The following is a 23,162-nucleotide window of genomic DNA, read 5'->3' on the forward strand; positions in this document are numbered from 1 at the left end:
ACTGATTCAGTTTCATTACCTGTAACTGGTCTGTTCATATTTTCTATTTCATCTTTATTAAATCTCAGGAGATTGCTCATTTCTAGAAATTTATCCATTTCTTCTAGTTCGTCCATTTTATTGCCATATACTTATTCACAGTAATCTCTTGTGATCCTTTCTATTTCTGTGGTTTTAACTGTAACTTATTCATATTTTATTTATTTAGGCCACTTCTCTTTCCTTTGCTTGATTAATCTGAAAAAACTTTTATGAATTTTGCTTATTTTTTTTAATTTTTTATTAGTTGGAGGCTAATTACTTTACAATATTGTAGTGGTTTTTGTCAAACATTGACATGAATCAGCCATGGATTTACATGTGTTCCCCATCCCGATGCCCCCTCCCACCTCCCTCTCTACCCAATCCCTTTGGCTCTTCCCAGTGCACCAGGTTCGAGCACTTGTCTCATGCATCCAGCCTGGGCTGGTGATCTGTTTCACCCTAGATAATATACATGTTTCGATGCTGTTCTCTTGAAACATCCCACCCTCGCCTTCTCCCACAGAGTCCAAAAGTCTGTTCTATACATCTGTGTCTCTTTTTCTGTTTTGCATATAGGGTTATCGTTACCATCTTTCTAAATTCCATATATATGTGTTAGTATACTGTAATGGTCTTTATCTTTCTGGCTTACTTCACTCTGTATAATGGGCTCCAGTTTCATCCATCTCATTAGAACTGATTCAAATGAATTCTTTTTAATGGCTGAGTAATATTCCATGGTGTATATGTACCACAGCTTCCTTATCCATTCGTCTGCTGATGGGCATCTAGGGTGCTTCCATGTCCTGGCTATTATAAACAGTGCTGCGATGAACATTGGGGTGCACGTGTCTCTTTCAGATCTGGTTTTCTCGGTGTGTATGCCCAGAAGTGGGATTGCTGGGTCATATGGCAGTTCTATTTCCAGTTTTTTAAGAAATCTCCACACTGTTCTCCATAGCGGCTGTACTAGTTTGCATTCCCACCAACAGTGTAAGAGGGTTCCCTTTTCTCCACACCCTCTCCAGCATTTATTGCTTGTAGACTTTTGGATAGCAGCCATCCTGACTGGCGTGTAATCGTACCTCATTGTGGTTTTGATTTGCATTTCTCTGATAATGAGGGATGTGGAGCATCTTTTCATGTGTTTTTTAGCCATCTGTGTGTCTTCCTTGGAGAAATGTCTGTTTAGTTCTTTGGTCCATTTTTTGATTGGGTTATTTATTTTTCTGGAATTGAGCTAGAGGAGTTGCTTGTATATTTTTGAGATTAATCCTTTGTCTGTTGCTTCATTTGCTTTTATTTTCTCCCAATCTGAGGGCTGTCTTTTCACCTTGCTTATAGTTTCCTTTGTTGTGCAGAAGCTTTTAAGTTTCATTAGGTCCCATTTGTTTATTTTTGCTTTTGTTTCTAGTATTCTGGGATGTGGGTCATAGAGGATCCTGCTGTGATTTATGTCGGAGAATGTTTTGCCTATGTTCTCCTCTAGGAGTTTGATAGTTTCTGGTCTTACATTTAGATCTTTAATCCATTTTGAGTTTATTTTTGTGTATGGTGTTAGAAAGTGTTCTAGTTTCATTCTTTTACAAGTGGTTGACCAGTTTTCCCAGCACAACTTGTTAAAGAGGTTGTCTTTTTTCCATTGTATATCCTTGCCTCCTTTGTCGAAGATAAGGTGACCATAGGTTCGTGGATTTATCTCTGGGCTTTCTATTCTGTTCCATTGATCTATATTTCTGTCTTTGTGCCAATACCATACTGTCTTGATGACTGTGGCTTTGTAGTATAGTCTGAAGTCAGGCAGGTTGATTCCTCCAGTTCCATTCTTCTTTCTCAAGATTGCTTTGGCTATTCAAGGTTTTTTGTATTTCCATACAAATTGTGAAATTATTTGTTCTAGTTCTGTGAAAAATACCATTGGTAGCTTGATAGGGATTGCATTGAATCTATAGATTGCTTTGGGTAGTATAGCCATTTTGACAATATTGATTCTTCCAATCCATGAACACGGTATATTTCTCCATCTGTCTGTGTCCTCTTTGATTTCTTTCATCAGTGATTTATAGTTTTCTATATATAAGTCTTTTGTTTCTTTAGGTAGATATACTCCTAAGTATTTTATTCTTTTTGTTGCAATGGTGAATGGTATTGTTTCCTTAATTTCTCTTTCTGTTTTCTCTTTCTCTTTCTGTTTAGTGTATGGGAATGCAAGAGATTTCTGTGTGTTAATTTTATATCCTGCAACTTTACTGTATTCGTTGATTAGCTCTAGTAGTTTTCTGGTAGAGTCTTTAGGGTTTTCTATGTAGAGGATCATGTCATCTGCAAACAGAGAGAGTTTCACTTCTTCTTTTCCTATCTGGATTCCTTTTACTTCTTTTTCTGCCCTGATTGCTGTGGCCAGCACTTCCAAAACTATGTTGAATAGGAGTGGTGAGAGTGGCCACCCTTGTCTTATTCCTGATTTCAGGGGAAATGCTTTCAATTTTTCACCATCGAGGGTAATGCTTGCTGTGGGTTTGTCATATATAGCTTTTATTATGTTGAGGTATGTTCCTTCTATTCCTGCTTTCTGGAGAGTTTTAATCATAAATAGATGTTGAATTTTGTCAAAGGCTTTTTCTGCGTCTATTGAGATAATCACATGGTTTTTATCTTTCAATTTGTTAATGTGCTGTATCACATTGATTGATTTGTGGATATTAAAGAATCCTTGCATTCCTGGGATAAAGCCCACTTGGTCATGGTGTATGATTTTTTTAATATGTTGTTGGATTCTGTTTGCTAGAATTTGGTTAAGGATTTTGCATCTATGTTCATCAGTGATACTGGCCTGTAGTTTTCTTTTTTTGTGGCATCTTTGTCTGGTTTTGGAATTAGGGTGATGGTGGCCTCATAGAATGAGTTTGGAAGTTTACCTTCTTCTGCAATTTTCTGGAAGAGTTTGAGTAAGATAGGTGTTAGCTCTTCTCTAAATTTTTGGTAGAATTCAGCTGTGAAGCCATCTGGTCCTGGGCTTTTGTTTGCTGGAAGATTTCTGATTACAGTTTTGATTTCCTTGCTTGTGATAGGTTTGTTAAGATCTTCTATTTCTTCCTGGTTCAGTTTTGGAAAGTTATACTTCTCTAAGAACTTGTCCATTTCTTCCAAGTTGTCCATTTTATTGGCATAGAGCTGCTGGTAGTAGTCTCTTATGATCCTTTGTATTTCAGTGTTGTCTGTTGTGATCTCTCCATTTTCATTTCTAATTTTGTTAATTTGGTTCTTCTCCCTTTGTTTCTTAATGAGTCTTGCTAATGGTTTGTCAATTTTGTTTATTTTTTTCAAAAAACCAGCTTTTAGCTTTGTTGATTTTTGCTATGGTCTCTTTAGTTTCTTTTGCATTTATTTCTGCCCTAATTTTTAAGATTTCTTTCCTTCTACTAACCCTGGGGTTCTTTATTTCTTCCTTCTCTAGTTGCTTTAGGTGTAGAGCTCGGTTATTTATTTGACTTTTTTCTTGTTTCTTGAGGTAGGCCTGTAATGCTATGAATCTTCCCCTTAGCACTGCTTTTACAGTGTCCCATAGGTTTTGGGTTGTTGTGTTTTCATTTTCATTCATTTCTATGCATATTTTGATTTCTTTTTTGATTTCTTCTATGATTTGTTGGTTATTCAGAAGTGTGTTGTTTAGCCTCCATATGTTTGAATTTTTAATAATTTTTTTTCCTGTAATTGAGATCTAATCTTACTGCACTGTGGTCAGAAAAGGTGACTGGAATGATTTCAATTTTTTTGAATTTACCAAGACTAGATTTATGGCCCAGGATGTGATCTATTCTGGAGAAGGTTCCGTGTGCACTTGAGAAAAAGGTGAAATTGATTGTTTTGGGGTGAAACGTCCTATAGATGTCAATTAGGTGTAGCTGGTCCATTGTGTCCTTTAAAGTTTGTGTTTCCTTGTTCATTTTCTGTTTAGTTGATCTATCCATAGTTGTGAGTGGGGTATTAAAGTCTCCCACTATTATTGTGTTACTATTAATTTCCTCTTTCATACTCGTTAGTATTTGCCTTACATATTGCAGTGCTCCTATGTTGAGTGCATATATAATTGTTATATCTTCTTCTTGGATTGATCCTTTGATCATTATATAGTGTCCTTCTTTGTCTCTTTTCACAGCCTTTATTTGAAAGTCTATTTTATCTGATATGAGTATTACGACTCCTGCTTTCTTTTGGTCTCCATTTGCGTGGAATATTTTTTTCCAGCCCTTCACTTTTAGTCTGTATGTGTCCCTTGTTTTGAGGTGGGTCTCTTATAGACAGCATATATAGGGGTCTTGTTTTTGTATCCATTCAGCCAGTCTTTATCTTTTGGTTGGGGCATTCAACCCATTTACATTTAAGGTAATTATTGATAGGTATGGTCCCATTGCCATTTACTTTGTTGTTTGGGGTTCGAGTTTATACAACCTTTCTGTGTTTCCTGTCTAGAGAAGATCCTTTAAAAACCACCTCTTAATTCATTAACCTTTCCTATTTTTCTTAGTCTCTAATTTATTTTCATCCTGATCTTATGTATCTTCTACTAATTCTGGGTTTTGTTTGACCATTTCCTCTAGTTACTTTAGGTGTAAATTTAAGTTGTTAACTTGGCCTTTTCTTGTTTCCTATTGTAGGCCTGTATCATCATCAACTTTCCTCTTAGAACTGCTTTTGCTGTGTTCCTTAGAACTGAATCATTATTTTCCATTTTTCACTTATTTCTAAGTATAATTTCCTCTGACTTATTCATTGACTGTTGTTTATTTTCATATTCTTTAGATTCCAGCTGTTTGTATTTTTTTGTATTTTTTTCTTGTAGTCAATTTCTAGTCTCATACTGTTATGGTCAGAATTTTATTTATTTCTCTAATAAATATTAAATTTATTAAGGCTTGTTTTCTGGCCTAGTGTGCATTCTATCCTAAGTAATGTTCTCTGTGCACTTGAAAAGAATGTTGCTTTTGGATGGAATGTTCCATATGTAGCTATTAAATCCTTCTGGTCTAATATATCATCTAAGGCCAATAATTACTGACTTTCTGTCTGGATAATCTGTCCACTGATTTAAGTGAAGTCTTAAAGCATTTTCCTGCTATTGAATTACTGTCAGCTTCTCTTTTTATGTGTGTCAGTTATTTGCTTTATATGTTGAGATGCTTCTATTTTAAGTATATATATATATTTATAATTGTTATATCTTCACCTTGGATTGATCCCTTTATCATTAAGTAATGTCCTTCCTTGTCTAGTGTTACAGCCTTTGTTTTAAAGTCCATTTTGTCTGATTCAAGTATTGCTACCTCGGCTTTCTTTTCATTTTCATTTGCATGGAATATCTTTTTCCATCCCCTCACTTTCACTCCAGGTGTCTTTAGACTGAAGTGAATCTCTTATAGACAATGTATACATGGGTCTTGTATTTCTATCCACTCATTCTCTGTGTTTTGATTGGAACATATATGGACTAAAGTCCCTTTACATTTAAAGAATTATTGATAAGTATTCACTTATCGCGTTTCCCTGGTGGTTCAATGGTAGAGAATCTGCCTGCCAATGGAGGAGACATGGGTTTGATCCCTGGGTCAGGAAGATCCCCTGGAGAAGAAAATGGCAACCCATTCCAGTATTCCTGCCTGGGAAATCCCAAGGACAGATAAGCCATGTGGGCTACAGTTCATAGGGTCACAAAAGAGTCTGACACAACTTAGCAATAAAACCACAACAGCAATTAGCTTATTGCCTTTTGGTTCATTGTTTTGGGGTTGTTCCATAGTTCTTTTTTGTTCCTTTTTCCTTTCTCTCTTCTGATTTTATAACTGCTATGTTATGTTCAGAATCCTTTCTCTTTTTGGTGTGTATCTATTATATAGGTTTTTGGTTTGTGGTTATCATGAGGTTCCTATATAACAATCTATACTTATAGATGACTATTTTAAGTTAGTGATATCATAAGTTCAAATGCATTCTAACAAGCTTACGCTTTTACCACCACCAGCCCCCACTATTTTAGGGTTCTGATGTCATATTTTACAGTTTTAAATTTTGTGTATCCCTCAAATCCTTATTGTATTAATAGGTACAGATTATTTTAATATTTGGCTTTTAACATTCTTAATTGTATGTAATTAGTTGCCCTTTCTTGCTAACTATTCAGGGAGGAATAATTTAAATAAAGAGTATTAGGAGTCAGACGAATAAGGGGTGAACTATCATGAGTCAAAATCCTGTTTGTCTTTGGAAGTCATGGCTTGGACATTGGCTTTTTCTTTTGGTAATAATGGAGCCACTAGAAAGTCTGATCAGAGGAGTATCATAATCTGACTCTTATTTTAAGAATATTTTTGTAACTATTGCATTAGAAACTTACTGGAGTGGGTATCAGTTCAGTTCAGTTGCTCAGTCATGTCCAACTTTGCGACCCCATGAACTGCAGCACACCAGGCCTCCCTGTCCATCACCAACTCCTGGAGTTCACCCAAACCCACGTCCATTGAGTTGGTGATGCCATCCAACCATCTCATCCTCTGCTGTCCCCTTCTCCTCAGAATAGTTTAAGGTGGAAAGAAAGTATCTGGTTAAAAGACTATTGCTGTAATCCAGACAGGATATATATCTTGAACCTGACAGAAGTAGATTTGCATCAAATAATTTAATTCTGGATATATTTTGAAGATATATCAAATAAAAGTAGACAGTGAATGAAGGAAAGAAAAAAAGTCAAAAGTGACTCCCAAGTACTGACTTAGCACCTAGAACAATGGCATTTCCAGCGGTATGAGGTGAGATGTCAAAGTGTGAATCAAGTCTGTGTAAAAAAGGAAATTGTAAGATTTGGTTGGAAAGTAGCCTAAGGCCAATGTCTTGTCCTGAGATGGAAACAAGATTACCCATCTTACACTTATGTCAGGATGAACCATGCTGGCTTCCCCAGGAGCCTGAGTACCATTTGACAGTCATAAAAAATCATGTCATCTTTGGAGAGTTCCTATATCTCTCTCTCAAATAAAAACTCCTCCCCATAAGAAATGTTCTGTCTTTATCTCATCTGTTACTTTTATGTTATACCCATGTTCTTCCTACATGTTTCACTCCTCTCCATTCCTCCATCACCAGGCCTGGTAGTAGATTCCATCTCCTAGATACTTCTGTCCATAATCATGACCTCTGCCCTCAGCAGGGGCATTTTCACCTGTCCCTGGGATCACTGCATTACCACTTAATGGGTCTTCCTGACTCCACTCCTGTAGCCCTTTAAATGTTTCTCCAATGTAGTCAGATTGATCTTTCTAAATTAGAAATCTGATCACATTTCTTCCTGTTTTAAACACAACAAAAGATCCTAGGGCTCTTAATCTGGCTTAACCAATCCTGCCTTCCTCTACTCTTTCAGTTCTCCTCATTCTCCTACCTCCTACCCTACATTCCAAACATTCCAACCTTTTTAAAGTTTCCCAAACATAGTGTGTTTGATCTCATCTGTGAACCTTCAAACTTGCTTTCCCCCACTCTTCATCCAGCAGACACTCAGCCACAGTGCTCAGCATCAGTGAGCTTCTTGGTCTAGCACTCCTCCCTATTCAGTCCTGCCCTAGCACTCAGCTGCTTAGATGCTCACTGCCTGCTAGATTCTAAGTAAACAAGAATAATCATGTCTATTTTACTCTACATTATGTTCCCCACTTTCAGCAAGTTCTGAGCAGTCAGAACTAACAGGCACTCATTCCATATTTGTTTAACCAGTAATTCATCCCAAATGTTAGTTCTTTAATGAAATATTCCCATGGGCCCTCCATTGGAAGTGACTGTCCCCACTTTGGACCTCAATGGACTTTAACTCCACATCTGTTATAGATTTATTACCTTCTGCTTTTCAGTCTTACATAATTTGTCTCTATTACTGAACAAGTCTCCTCTTAAGTGCAGAATCCATCTCCATTCATTTTTATATTTTCCTTAGATTACTATATACAGAGCTTTATGTATACTCAGGCTCCAGTAAATATTTAATTAATGGATGAATTAATGAGGCTTAAATATTGTATTTCAGAATTTCCAAGTAGGTCAATTTATGGAGCACATATACTTTGAGGTTGAAAACAGTAGGTGATAAATCCAACTGGGTAAGTTGAGGCAAGATAATAGGGTATCTACTTTGCTCAGCTGAGACAATAATTTGGAAACTGGAGATTTGTTGAGGATATCTAAACAAAGAAAGCATACTATCACAGCTAAGTACTTGGTAGATTAATGTGCCCTTAAGATAAATTTTGTGGAATTTGATGGAGTGCTATACTCCATCCATCCCCAGAATTTGGTAACAGAGGAAATGAATCTTGGTACTGGAGGGGATTCAGGTCCTTAAGGTCTTAGGGGAAAATGTGAATACAGAAGAGAATTAGGAACACTAGTAGTATTAGGAATACTATTTTAGCACCTGTTCTTGGTATTTCCTCTGGTTCTAATTCTTATAAATTGTTCTAATGCATTGTCAAATTATTCAGAATCCATAAAGAGCTGTAGTAGGATTAAATCTCAAAGTTAATCCCTAATTTGTTTTCCCATAGGTTCTCTGACTCTGAGAACACATCATGTGCAAGACTCCAAAATGGGATTTGTGATCAATGCAATCTATTCCATGGCCTATGGGCTCCACAACATGCAGATGTCCCTCTGTCCAGGCTACGCGGGCCTCTGTGACGCCATGAAGCCAATTGATGGACGAAAACTTTTGGACTCTCTGATGAAAACCAATTTTACTGGGGTTTCTGGAGACATGATCCTATTCGATGAGAATGGAGACTCTCCAGGAAGGTACTGTTACAGTTCTCCTCTAGACAATAGAGGCTGATCGATCTGTCTCTTGATCCTGTGGGGCCTGTTTCTCTCCTCTGTGGTTTATCTATGCTTCCCGGACATGTTTGCTTAGTTCTGACATCACAGAGTGAGTAAAGATGGAGAGAGGAAGCCCCATTTCCAGTGGCCAGGAAAAAGAGTGAACGCTGATGTCTAAAACCTGCTCTTGGAACCATCACCACACTTCAGAGACCCAAACTTAAAGGCAGGAACCTCACAGTATAGATGGATAATTAAAAGCCAGTTCATGGTTTCTCTGTACATACTTGCCCTGTTATTCTACGTATTCTGATCTCTTCTTGGGTCACAGAACTATTATGAAACTGGAAGAATTCCATTTCTGGTAATCCAGAAACAGGATTGAGGTGTTATTCTATGGTTTGTTGTAGGTACAGTAAGTTACAAGTCATATTTTATTTTAGAATCCTCCAGCTGGAACACTTTCTCCCTTCTTGAGGACTAAATGGCCTTTTTCTCTAAAATTTTACATTTCACTTACAGAGAGGAGCCTGAGAAATATGAACTCACCCATAATTATAGGCCAACCTCCAGGGAAGTCATTAAATACCTAGAACTTACCATCTTTCCCATCTTTCACATCTAAGACTCTAAATTCTTAAGTGACTCTTCACATGAGACTTTTAATGCATGAGGGACAATGTCACTGAAGTGACATTCTGATTTATAGCAGGGCTGAGTCTTCCATCTGCCCTGCATTAGGACAGTCAGGGTCCTTGGGTTGGCCACTGTAAAACCCCTGCTATTTTTCTAGCCACAGCTTTTGCTTGACAGGTATGCCTGGAGAGGGTGTATTCACACTCTGCTTGCAGCTGATCCTGCCCAGAGAAAGTCCCTGAGTGCCTCCATGACTCACACGCCATGTGCCCACACATGGTACCAGCCACCTTGGTCTAGCTTGTTTCATATGCCTGATGCGAGACGGAGTTTGTCCCTGATGCAGCTCTTAGTATCTCACAAGCTGAACTTCTACGTGACAGCAGTTCCAAGTCACGCAGCCAAGAGGAAAGCTGCATGCTTTCTCTGTTCTAGCGAGTTGATCAGTACTGCTCCATGCAAGCTGTTTGCCAAGATAAGACTTTTCATATATTGTTTTCTACTTGGCAGAAATGTAAGCATTTACTCGGGGCCAAAGAGAGCTTTGCATTCGTTGTAAGACATCTTGGTGTTTGGTGTTTAGTTGTTAAGTCATGTCATTTGTGACCTCATGAACAAGTAGCCTGCCAGGCTCTTCTGTCCATGGGATTTCCCAAGCGAAAATACTGGAATGGGTTGCCATTTCCTTCTCCAGAACTTCTTAGGGCAGGTCAATGGATGAGCTCAGGCTGTAGGGTCAGGTCAAGGCTGGGCTCTGACATCTCCCCGTGGATTTATGATTCGTGTGTACCTCCCTGGAGCACTGACGTCAGCTTGGGGTTTGTTCATAGCCTTTGTGGACTGCAGCTCCATCCCTTCAAATGGCTTTCATGACATGTACCTAAGTCAGTTCCAGAAACCAGACAATGAAGAAATAGCTCAGATGGCTCAGCTCCATTCTAGTGGGAAAGCTTAACAGATGTGAACATTACTGTCTCATTCACAATCATTTGCAGAACAGGAATCTCTTTAAGACTCAGATGAGATTTATAAGTATTCTCTCATGGACAATATCCATAATATTTTCCAAACAATTTCTGGGAATTCACAGTTCTTTAGAGACTTCTCATTCATTACTAAGGTTGGATATTACAGTAATCTACTAATAAATGAGCAGAATTGGCCCCTGAGCATACAAGCCAAACTCAGAAAAAAGTGGTTTGCAAATTTTCTGTTTTTTTTTCCAATGAATCCAGGGATAGTTACAAGATAATTACAACTTATATTTACTGAGTGTGTGTTCTGAGGCAAACACTTAGCTAAATCCTCTACATTTTAATCCTATGAGGTAGGTAATATTATCATACTCTTTTCTAGCTGAAGGCTCACAAACTGAGGCTTACAGAGATTAAATGACTTGCCCAAAGATACAGCCTAATACACAATAGAGTCAAGATTCTAACTCATCTTCTGGACTTCAACTCCTAACCTGATATAACAGCCTGCCAATTACAGTATCAAAATAAAAAAGCCCTTATTCTCCTGGAAATGTATTGTAGGCACTGCGTTGTTATTTCTCTGGAGTAAAAGTTGCAGCTGGATCAAAGGCATTTCAACCTGGGCCATAAACCAGAGGAGACTACGGTGATTAGGGGTTCCCCTAAAATGCTGGGGTTGTGAGAGGAAGATCCTAAACAGGGGAAGCTAGGAGAGGGGACAGCTTAGTCTGGCACACATAATTACAGATTGTTAGAGACTCAAATTCAATCATTGTTTTTAAGTCTCACATAACCAGACTATTATCAGTATACAGTTCTTCAACGAAACCCTTGGGCCAAGTGTGTTACAGAATTCTGAATTTTTGATTTACAAGTTTACAGTCATATAATGCCTCCAGCATACTGTGAAGCAGCACTCCTTAAACAATGCATTAATATTTCTACTGCAAAACATATGCATATTCACAGTTAAGTGTGATAAATGACGTATAAATAGTCTCATGACACTGTGGGTCAAGTTCTGTCACTAGATAAGTTCAGAACGGGTCATGATTTGCTGCCATGTGCATTATGAAAAAACTTATGGTTTTTAAGAGCTCTAAGGATTTTAAAATTATAGACAAGAAATATGGACCTTTACTATTTACCACCAACGGGATAGATCACAGTTTGGCAAACTGTGCTCCACAGACCAAATCAGGTCTGCTGTTTTTGTAAATAAGGTTTTATTGGAACACAGTTTAATTTATTTTGGACTTTCCTGGTGACTCAGTGGTAAAGAATCTGCCTGCTGGTGTAGAGGATGCAGGTTTGATCCCTGGGTTGGGAAGATCCCCTAGAGTAGGAAAAGGGCAACCCACACCAGTATTCCTGCCTGGAAAATTCCATGGAGAGAGGAGCCTAATGGGGTCGCAAACAATCGGACACAACTTAGCAACTAAATAACTGCAAAAAGTCTCATTTGCTTAGATATTGTCTATGACTCTTTCACACTGCTCTAACAGTGTTGTGTAGTTTCAGCAGAAGCCATCTCACAAAGTCTAAAATACTTACTATCTGTCCCTTTATAGCCAAAGTTTTCCGACCCCAATAGATAAATAGGGAGTCCACTGGAAAATAAGGTTTAAGAGGCCCTGTTGCACCCGGGGCTTCCCAGGTGGCTCAAGTGGTAAGGAATCTGCCTAATAACGCAGGAGATGCAGGCAGTAGACTTGGGTTCAGTCCTTCAGTTGGGAAGATCCCCTGGAGGAGGAAATGGCAACTCGCTCCAGTATTCTTGCCTGAAGAATCCCATGGACAGAGGAGCCTACAGGGATACAATCCATGGGGTCGCAAAGAGTCAGACACACGCATGTACATACACGCATGTTGATGCTTGTGAATAACCATAACTGAGCAGAGAACATGGAGAATCAACATCAGACTAAGTACAACTCACTATTTAAAGCAAAAATATAAACATTATATTGTAGGGGTTTGTAAGTATGAGTATATAAAACAGACAACATGGCCTAAGAACAATAGATGATAAAGGCTGAGAATTCACAAGGTACCAGTACCTTCCAGCATTTCTACATTGCATAAGGTACTTTAGAAGCTATTAATTTTCAGAACTATTTTAAACATCATTCCTTAAAGTGTCTTTATACAATGAGTTTAGCCATTGATAAAGGATAAAATAAGAAAGGATCAGGTCCTATCCAAATTACCTCCACATGCTCTAAACCTGAAGCTAAGATTAAAGATTTACCAAATTTCTCACTTAGTTAACAAAGGAAATTTATCATTTTATTTCAGAGGAGATGAAAACCTTGCTGTCTTTTTAAGAAGCCTAAAGAAGTACTTCTTTAAACTTCTTGAAGTTATTCCAAAACTGTCTTTCATCATGCTGAGGTCAAGTCACCTTCTCACATGGGATTATTTTCTATTTCAGGTGTAAGCTTGAAAGTTTAAAAAAAAAAAAAAGGGTCTCTGAAGAGAAAGTGAAACAGACAGGCTTTTTGTTATTCTAAGTGTACTGTCATGGAAAATTCCAGTGTCACTAATATGACAATAGGTACATTTTGGAGGACAGAAATCTATTGCTTTTTCATAGCTGAATGTTTATATTTTAGCTGAATAATTACTATATTCTTGTTTCTAAGGTATGAAATAATGAACTTCAAAGAAATGGGAAAAGATTATTTTGATTATATCAATGTTGGAAGCTGGGACAATGGAGAATTAAAAATGGATGATGATGAAGTATGGGCCAAGAAAAGCCACATCATCAGATCTGTGTGCAGCGAACCATGTGAAAAAGGCCAGATAAAGGTAAAATAGAGCCTGTGTTTCTTTCATTTTTGTTGTAAGTTCAAAAGTATTCATTATCACTGAATGTTTTTAACAAGTTGAGACATTTGTTTTGCCTTTTCCACAGTAAGCTTCTAATGTCAAAAACATTTAATTCTTTTATTAAGTCCTTTTAATACTTAGTAAAACCCAGAACAGTCTTAGTAGTTGGACTGACTGAACCAGCTGGTGAGTCATGCTTACACCCTGTCTACTCATGTAAGCCTTTAGAAGACATGCTTCCTGGGAATAAAGAGTTCACAGCTGGAACTGACATCAATTTCTAATTAACAACAAATATTTATCAAACTCCTCTAATGTAATAGTTTACATCTGTGGGGCAAAAATAAGTAAGACACATTTACTCTCACAAGATTAATAGTCTCAATGAGGAAAAACAGTGTGGGCACAGAGAAGTAATGTTATATAAAATTTGATGACTTCATTAAAAGAAAGAAAATAAAAGGGAGCTTAAATAAGTTCTTACAGAAGAAAGGAACAAATGTCTTCTCAGTAAAATGTCAGACATTGAACCATGAAAAGTGGATATGATATCAGAGAGGGATGCAGGGAAGTCATCAATTGCATAAAGAGAAGAACAACAGGAAAAGTGCAGAAGTGGTCAGATTGTTCTGGAATAACAGTGAATTAAGCTAGGGTGCAGTGCTCTAAATGGTTACTGTGAAAGAGAAAGCTGCAATGATAGATTGAAGCCATATTTGTGGAGAGTTCTAGATACCATACTAAACAGGTTGAACTTCCTTTTAACCAGGAGTCTAAAAAAATTTTGTCCAAGATGCTGACATATGAAGGCCAAAGTGTTAAGTCAGTCATGTCCAACTCTTTGCAAAACTGTGGACTGTGACCCACCAGGCCCCTTTGTCCATGGGATTCTCCAGGCAAGAATACTGGAGATCCAGGGGATCTTCCTGACCCAGGGATCAAACCCGGGTCTGCTGAATTGCAGGCAGATTCTTTACCGTCTGAGTAGTGAAGATTCATGAGAAGAGTTATGAGAAATGAATAAAGAAAGAAGAGACAAGTTAAAAGAACACTGCAACCGTGGTGACAAGGGCCCTGAATTATGGAAGAAACAGAGAATGGAAAGTGGGTGGGTAGGTATTTGAAAGAAACATTGTAGAGGTAGCCTTGATCAGTCCTGGCTATCAACCATAAGCCAAAAATTTTTACTATCTGGTCTTTTGTAGAAAAAGGTTGCCAACTCCTAATATTCAGTGACCATCTGCATCTTGGCCAACCAGTCATCTTGCAATTAAACTCTTCATGTGAAACTCTTTTTAGACTCACTTAAAATATCAACTGTCCATAATTTCCAGTCCTTCCCATGTAAAGATTAGCTTGTAAATATTATCACATGGAAGTGGTCTGTTTTGACCCTTCACAGCAATACAGTTTGAACCTGTAACTTCAAAATGTTAAATCTTGTTTCAAGAGATTTCTTTGTATATGCTTTTCTACTCCTTTCTCCTGGGAATAACTTACCCAGTGGAAGAACTTAACTCCCTGTTACCATATTTTCAATACTAGTTAATTTCTTGTAATGTTTATGTAGTCTTTTTTAATCCCAAATTCTATTTTCCTAACCAGATCTCATTTTCACTCCATTAAATATATAACTGACTACACTTTCTTGATATGGCTTAACATGGTCATTGAACAGCTTCCCTAATGATCTCAACACCTCACAGCATTGATCAAATTTGTTAATTTAGGGTCCATGAAAGGATACTTAGTCTGGCAAAGGGTCAAATATTTTATATATTGTTAATCATAAGGAAAGCACACTACTTCCAAGGTGTTCAAAATGATTGGAAATTGGCCTGAAAGAGAATTGTCACCACCTCTTGTATTCAAAATGAGTATGAAACAGAACATATATAACAAGTGAAAAAAGGTAAAACAAACCAGTTCTTAATGATCAGAAGAAGACATTACATTGTCACTATTAATTCAAAAAGATGGCAATAATTTGAATTAATCTTGGAAAAGGTCATGAGCTTATTCTGGTAAAAAACTGAAATTTATAAAGCCATGCGAGTTGAATCACAGAAAGTCAGCATATTTCTAAGAGGAAAAATGCAAGTGCTTTTGTTTGCCAGGCTGCTAAGAAAGAATCCTTAAAATAAAAAAAAGAAAGAATCCTTCAGCATTTGAAATGTGCCTCCTTGCATTACAAAATCTACTAACTGTCTTAATGATAGTTTTTTACTAAGTGTGGTTGAAAATACCCTGAAAATGAAATCCGTATCTCTATGTGGGTATTTACATGTATATTACTAATAAAATAGTTAATATTTAAAAGTATTCGACAGTTTACAAGGGCTTCCCTGGTGTCTCAGATGGTAAAGAATCTGCCTGCAGTGCAGGAGACCTGGGTTTCATTCCTGGGTTGGGAAGGTCCCCTGGAGAAGGGAGTGGCTCCCCACTCCAGTGTTCTTGCCTGGAGAATCCCATGGACAGAGGAGCCTGGCAGGCTACAGTCCATGGCGTCGCAAGAGTCAGACGCAACTGAGTGACTAACACACACACAGTTTACAAATCATCGTGATACTCGATTCGCTCAGCTGTGCTTGACTCTTTGCAGCCCCATGGACTATAGACCATCAGGCTTCTCTGTCCTCAGAATTTTCCAGGCAAGAATGCCATTCCCTTCTCTACAGATTTAATCCTCAGGGGACTCTAAACAGGTTTTATTTCAAAAGCATTAGTCTTGGTTGGAAGAAAGAGAATCAGCTGGGAGACTGCTCCAGGCTACACAATTCTTTAGTGGCTCTAAGCAAGATGGCTTCCCTGGTGGCTCAGTGGTAAAGAATGTGCCTGCCAAAGCGAGAGACCTGGATTCAAACTCTGGGTTGGCAGGATCCCCTGCAGGAGGCAATGGCAGCCCTGTATTCCTGTCTAGAGAATCACAAGGACAGAGGAGACTGGTGAACTACCGTTCCATGGGGTCACAAAGAGTCGGACACAGATGAGTGACTGAACAACACCATAAGTAAGACTGGAACTCTATATAAACCAATAAGGCTCAATATTTATGAGCATGACCTCAAAGTCCAACAGACATTATTTGATCTCTCATTTACCCACATGTTGTGCGAACTCTCTAAGCTTTAGTTTTCTCCTCCCCCCACAAAAAAATGAATAAAATAAAACTAAGTACCTTATGCAGAGCTATTCCAAAGTTCCAATGAGATGACACCATATGGTATGCACCAAATTACCTGTAAACAGTCAATATTCTTATGAAGGAAGCTTTAGATAAATGAAGCAGGTCTGATTAGCAATTTTGCCTCATTTATCTGGTTATTTTAGGGAAAGGATGTCTCAGGTCCTTTTATCATCATTTCCTACTTATTTTGCTGGAGTGCCAAAAGTCAGCATGAGGGACAGCACAGAATAGAAGAAAGGCGTGCCAGTTTACAACTGTGTTTGGCTACAGAAATCCAGACATTATCATCAAAGGTTGTTAACAGAATCAGCGTCTCAGACGAGGAATCTGAAGTGTAATCACTTCTGTGTCTAGTCATTAATCACAGATTTAATTATTTATAGGAATGTTTAATGAATGCTGTCTCTATTCCACAGAGGCTATTCATGTACCAGTTGGTGGGGCGGGGGGAAAAGAGTCACATTTCTAAAGAATAACATCTGGGACTCTTTCAGCTATTAAATTATTTCAATTATTTTCCATTGCCTTAAAAAAAAATCAAACAGATGAAGAGGAATATAATAGTCTCAGTGACCTTACCCCTCTTCATCCCAAGCAAATCAAAACTACTAGAATAGGAAGGAATGGGATGAACTGGTGAGCCAGATTTTTAGTAGAAACAGTCTAAGAAGTGATCTCCAGAAAAAGCATCTTCTGCCTCTGAATTCAAAACAAATTCTTAATTGCTTTGTCAATATAGATAGATTTTTTTAAACTTTAATAGACATACCATGAGGGTTGTTTTTTTTTCCCTAACAATTATTCAACTAGTGGCGGGAAGCCAAGGGAAGTCCAGAAAGCAAAAATTCATAACTTGAAGCAAAGAAAGGCACAAACTCTGGGGGAAATTCAGTTATATATACACATATCAAAATGTATACATATTTACTTGTGAGCACAAATACAGTCACTTCATTAATACAGGTAGCTAAAGCTAGTTATCCAGAGATTTACACTTAATTTCATTCTTGACCCTGTCTCCAACCAGTTTTATGATGTTGGATTGGTTGCTTAAACTCAGCCTGTTTCTTTATAAAATGAGAATATCCATATTCATACTGCCTAACCAAAAACATTTGAAATAATTTATGTGAAAGCCCCTTTCTGCTTTGTAAAGCAGTACATTTGAATAAAAAATTGCTGTATTTTTACCGATGTGAGAAAAAAAAATAATCAAAAATGTCGATATTTGCCGTAGGTGATCCGAAAGGGAGAAGTGAGCTGCTGCTGGACCTGCACACCCTGCAAGGAGAACGAGTACGTCTTTGATGAGTACACCTGCAAGGCGTGCCAGCTGGGGTCCTGGCCCACTGACGACCTCACAGGTACACGCATCACAATGTCAGCACAGGCACCTCCCTCAAAACTCGGAGAGGACACAGATGTGGGAGGGGGGCACGTCTCCCAGCAGTCCTCATCGTGGTGGAACTGTTAATGCAACAAAGAGTTCCCTTGGAAACAGAAGTCTTCCCAACACCAGGGCTAATCATGAAAATCCTGTATCTCAGAGAGAAATCAGCCTACATTCCTGCCTTCACCGCTAAACTGGATCAGAATCCTTAGGTTGTCTACTGGGCATTTTCAGCCCATCTTTAGTATATTCCCAGAATTTGCTAGGAAGGACCCCAGTTAACTGTGATTTGAGGCATAGAGAGAGAAACATTGGCCAGGAAGAGACTAAAAGATATCATGGCATGTCCAAGGACCAAAGGATAGCACAGAATTAGGTAGAATTTGGTCTAAAACCCTGTGTTTCTCTTAGTGCTTATCCTTAACCTAAACCAGAAACCTCTAACTAATGAGTTTTCAAATAATGTCAACACAGGGTAAGATTCATCTCTCCCTGGTCTGGGGGGTACTTTGGGAGGGTTGTTTTTTGTTGTTGTTTTCGTGATGTTTTGGTTTAGGAGTTTTTTCCTCCAAAAATGTTAGGAAATTATTGTCATTGTCTTCTCAAAATGATATTTTATAGCTGTTTCTAATCTTTACAATATGAAAACAGAATGATATCTTCCATCTTTCCTTCCAATTTATTCAATAAACCTTTAGTAAATGCATATTATGCACTGATTTGCCTACCACTGAAATATATAAAAATAAAGACATGCCACTCTATTGTCAAGAAATTAATGAGAGGCAAAAAGTAAAAGTATGATTACAATAAAACAAAGGATGCAGATTTGTGAACACAAAGAATGAGAAGAGGACCTGTGAAACTAAGTTTTCCAGGAAAATAAGAGAAAAAGACATTCCAGGCAGAGGGCCCACCTAGTAGGTCAGGTCATCTAGTCATTTTACAATTAAGATGGGTTTAACACAAACTCCTAGAGGCTAGATTATAACGTCACTGGTGTTCAACTGGATTCCTCACAGGACAAGAGATTATCCATGGTAGCTGTATTAGCTTATTGCAAAAGCCTGGTTCTAAAAATCCTGTGATTCTGGGCCCTCTGAGACCAGCTCACATTAGACTTAGTTTTCCGTAAGTGGTATTTATGCAGAAAACTTCCCTTTTCTTAAAAAAAAAAAATTAAAAATTCTGATTTAATAAAACACCCAAGTAGCATGTGACAGCACATGAGTCCGATTTTCACCACAGATGATAAGCTTTCTGATACTCATAAATCCTGGTGTACCCAGAGCCACATCAGGGCGGGACACAGAGTGTTTATTAAACTTGGCTAAACAGATGAAATAATGCACACACACACATACAGTAAAAATGTAAGAAAAACAAAAAAAAAAAACATGATTGGTTCTCTTGTGAGGGAAATAAAAATCAGTACTGGTGATCTGTTCCTTTATACTATTTCTTTACTTTTTTTCTATTCATAATTCCTAATTTCAATATGGATTATCATTAAATTGAACAACTATTTCACAGATTCAACTATCTACATGGCTAAGCCCCTTGAACATGAATATACCGGTGTAAACTTTTATCCTATGTTTTGTAAAACTATCACAATGAAACATGGTCTTCTTTTTCATTGATTCAGTAGAAAAGTATTTTATTATTACTATTTGCACTAGAATAATGTGCTGGATACAACTAGGGTTAAAAAATAGACATGGTTCTTACATAATTTACCATCTTGTTGGGAGAGAGAGAGGACTCTCCCTGTCCCTCCCTCCCCTGTCCCACATACACAGGCACAGACAACTTGTGTTAAGGAGTATGAAGCAAAAGAATACATTTTTTAGAAAATGAATATAGCAGGGGAGACATAATTTAAATTTGTGATCATAAAAGATCTCTCTAAAGAAGTGAAAATTAGCAGAAACCTAAGTGATAAATACAGATATAGCTATCAAAAAATGATGAGAAGGGCATTTCTGGCTAAGAAAAGAGGTCTATTTATGGATAAGCCAATGAGAAAACGATGTGATAAGAGATCATAAAGATAGCAGAGCCTAGTTCAGATACAGCCTCATAGAACAGGTTCAGGATTTCTGTGGTTAACACTAATTGCAATGAGAAACCTTTGCAGGGAGTATAGTAGAAGAAGAAAACATGATTGGATGCATACTTCTAAAATATTATTCTGTTTGCTGTGGGAGAGGATAATTTGGAGACAAATGGAAAGGGGAACCAGGGAGATGGATGGGATGGTTAATACTGGTTGCCACTGCAGGCACCAAAAGCTCTTGGTGTCTTGGGCTGAATAGTGCATTGGAAGATTTCAAATATACTTCGGAGTAGAATCAACAGGACATACAGATGATTGGTTGCAATGGATATTAAGTAAGGCTGCCCAATTTTCTGCCTTGAGGACTGAAGAAATAAATGCTTTTTTTTTATAAAGATCAGTAGCTTGGTTTTAGACAAGATCAGCCAGAGATGTCTTTGAGATTTTCAAGTATGAATTAATTTAACAAATTAAGGCCTGAGTGTGTGTCAGAAAATGTAATAGAAAAACTGGAAATATAAAATTAAGTTTCCAAGAAACTTTATAATCTAGTGGGAGAAAAACATGTAAACAATAACCACCTCTCCTGGGAAAGAGAAAGAGTCTTATCTCTTTCCCAACAAGATGGTAAATTATATAAGAACTATGTCTGTTTTTTAACTCCAGTTTTCCCAGCACATTATTACAGTCCAAATAGTAATAATAAAATTCTTTTCTGTTGAATGAAAAAGTAGACCATGTTCATTGTGATAGTTTTATGAAACATAGGACAAAAAAATTACAACTGTATATTCACTACCAAGTGCTACAGGGGAGGAATGAGCAGAGTATTACGGAAAAATAGAGAAGGGGCACACCTAACCCTGGAGAAATTTTAAAGGTTTAGTCTTGAGGCATAGTCTTTAAGTTCACTTTTAAACCAGTGAAGACAAGGACCTCCCTGGTAGTCCAGGGGTTAAGACTTCAGGCTTCAAATGCAGGGGGCACGGGTTCAATTCCTGCTCAATTCCCCCTTAATTCAGGGAACTAAGATCCTACCTGCTGCATGGTGTGGCCACAAAAGAAAAAAATAAATCAAAATTTTTTTAAGTGAAGAAGATCATATTGGAAAGAGTATGCAGCACGGAGGCTCTGAATGGCACCATCATTCTCCTCATTTCTCCAAACAAAAAGAAGTGAGTCATATAAACACTTCCCTCTTCCTGGCCACCCATATCCAGTCACTCAGCAAGTTCTCCTATTGGCACTGCTAGATATTTTTATCCCTCCTCTCCTCTCATTTGTAAAACTTTTCCCTTGGCTAAGTTAGCATCTCATATTTGACTATTGAAGTAATCTCCCAGTTTATTTCTCTACTCCCAAATTTATGCTACATGCCTCTAAGTCTGTTTTTTCACCTTCCTACTAGATAATGTATCCAGAATACAAATCTGTCCATTGTATTTAATTGCTCAATACTTACCAGTGTTTTCATAGCTCTGTGGGATATAACCAAGTATTTCAACCTAGCATACAGAGTTCCCTCACCCTCCTACGACCTCTCTAATTTCATTCACCACCACGTCACGATTCTCAATTTACATTCTAGTATCAAGGGCTGCTTGTAACTCTCATCTACACACAACACTATTTTATTCCTCCCTGTCTGTACATGTGTTACCTTCCCTGCCTTATTTACTAGAATAATTCCTGCTCACCTCTGCCTAGATGTCACCTTCTCTCTGATACTTTCTTTGCTGTACTTAAGACTCTGATAAGTCCCCTATTCTTTATTTCTAAAGCAAATTCTGCTTCCCTCTTTACATCACTTTCAAACTGGATTTTAAGGTCCTGTATCCTTATCTCCACCCCCCGCCCACCACCGCTGAATCATTTAGTTTCTCAAGGACATAACTGTATCTCACTCATCTTTGCATCCCTAGCATCTAACACCATGCCTGACAGAGAGGAGGCCCTCAATAAGTGTGTGTCAATCTGCACTAAATGATGGGGAGTGTTAAAAAAAAAGAAGATGAAAGTATTAGGGCCATCCTCTGAAGACAGCTTTAACTAAGGAGTGTGGACCTTATCCTATAGACTGTGTGGGGCCAGGGAAGTTTCTCAAGCAGAAGCATGAAATAAATGACCTTCCTCTTGCTACATGCATATGTGTGAGTGTGTGTGTATATGCAGGGATGGGGGGAGAAAGTGGGAGGGGAGAAGAGAGAATAAGTGCTAAACCTGGAAAGGTCTCCACACGGACAGTACGTGAAGTTTAACTTTTAATTAAGATCTACAGCACTTTTCCAAAGAGCTTATAGCTGTTTGCAGCTATCTCACAGACTGATTTAAAGTCACTTGGCACCGGGCACTGCCAGCTAAGCCAGAAGACTGCTCTGATGGCTTCAGGTATTCCAGAGCTTGCTACAGAGATGCCTGGGTCTTTCTCTGCCTACTTGGCTTACCGTTGCCCCACTGCAGCCTGTAACATGACCGCTCAGGTCACTCTGGGTCAGTGCCCTCACTGTGATGATGGCAACTAACACACACATGATGTTCCCTGTGTGCCAGGAACTGGCTGAAGCCTCATACAAATGTTAATTTGTTTAATTCCGGTACAACTCTGTAAGATTGTTAGCACAGTTAGAGATCTTAGAATTAAATAACTGTCTACAAAAACAACTAGGAGAGGCAGTCAACTGACATTAATATCTATATAGCCATTTCTATATCTATATAGCCATTTCCCTGTATATATTCACAGAAAGATGTTTGAAATGAATGTTACCTATTGTTAAGAAAAAATGTTTATGAGAGGTAGGACTGTGGGTTACTTGTTTTGCACATACTCATACAGATGCATATAATATTGTATTATGAGGATGTATTTTCATCAATAACTCCATTAAAATAAATGTGTATGTGTGTGCATGCACCCTCAGTCGTGTCTGACTCTTTGCAACCCCATGGACTGTAGCCCACCAGGCCTTTCTGTCCATGGAATTTTCCAGGTAAGAATACTGGAGTGGGTTGCCATTCACTACTCTAGGGGATCCTCCTGATGCAGGGATCGAACCCGCATCTCTTGGTCCAGGCGGATTCTTTACCGGTAGCGCCACTGAGGAAGCCCCAGTATCAGGCTAGCAGTATTTTTAATAGCCATCATAAACTGAAAGAAACCAGGAACCAAGAATTAGAAAGAAAGGAAACCTGGCAGAA

The 23,162-nt window shown here is 38.1% G+C and overlaps 1 protein-coding gene and 1 long non-coding RNA gene across 6 annotated transcripts in view; one reads left to right on the forward strand and one right to left on the reverse strand.

Moving 5' to 3' along the window:
- The window catches only part of LOC139031771 (uncharacterized), a 59,639-nt gene extending 41,848 nt beyond the window's left edge, over nt 1-17,791 (reverse strand). For both annotated transcript variants that reach the window (XR_011484272.1, XR_011484271.1), the window contains exons 1-2: nt 17,707-17,791; nt 16,507-16,567 (exon numbers count right to left, since the gene is read on the reverse strand). This is a non-coding gene — a long non-coding RNA (uncharacterized lncRNA). The remainder of the gene's footprint in view (nt 1-16,506; nt 16,568-17,706) is intronic.
- The window catches only part of GRM5 (glutamate metabotropic receptor 5), a 596,160-nt gene that overhangs the window by 479,868 nt on the left and 93,130 nt on the right, over nt 1-23,162 (forward strand). For all 4 annotated transcript variants that reach the window (XM_070457147.1, XM_070457146.1, XM_070457149.1 and 1 more), the window contains exons 5-7: nt 8,613-8,859; nt 13,139-13,307; nt 17,753-17,879. In XM_070457147.1, the coding sequence (XP_070313248.1) occupies nt 8,613-8,859; nt 13,139-13,307; nt 17,753-17,879 (543 nt within the window). The remainder of the gene's footprint in view (nt 1-8,612; nt 8,860-13,138; nt 13,308-17,752; nt 17,880-23,162) is intronic.

Source organism: Odocoileus virginianus, chromosome 28 (genome assembly GCF_023699985.2).
Source record: "Odocoileus virginianus isolate 20LAN1187 ecotype Illinois chromosome 28, Ovbor_1.2, whole genome shotgun sequence".
NCBI classification, from domain to species: Eukaryota; Metazoa; Chordata; class Mammalia; order Artiodactyla; family Cervidae; genus Odocoileus; species Odocoileus virginianus.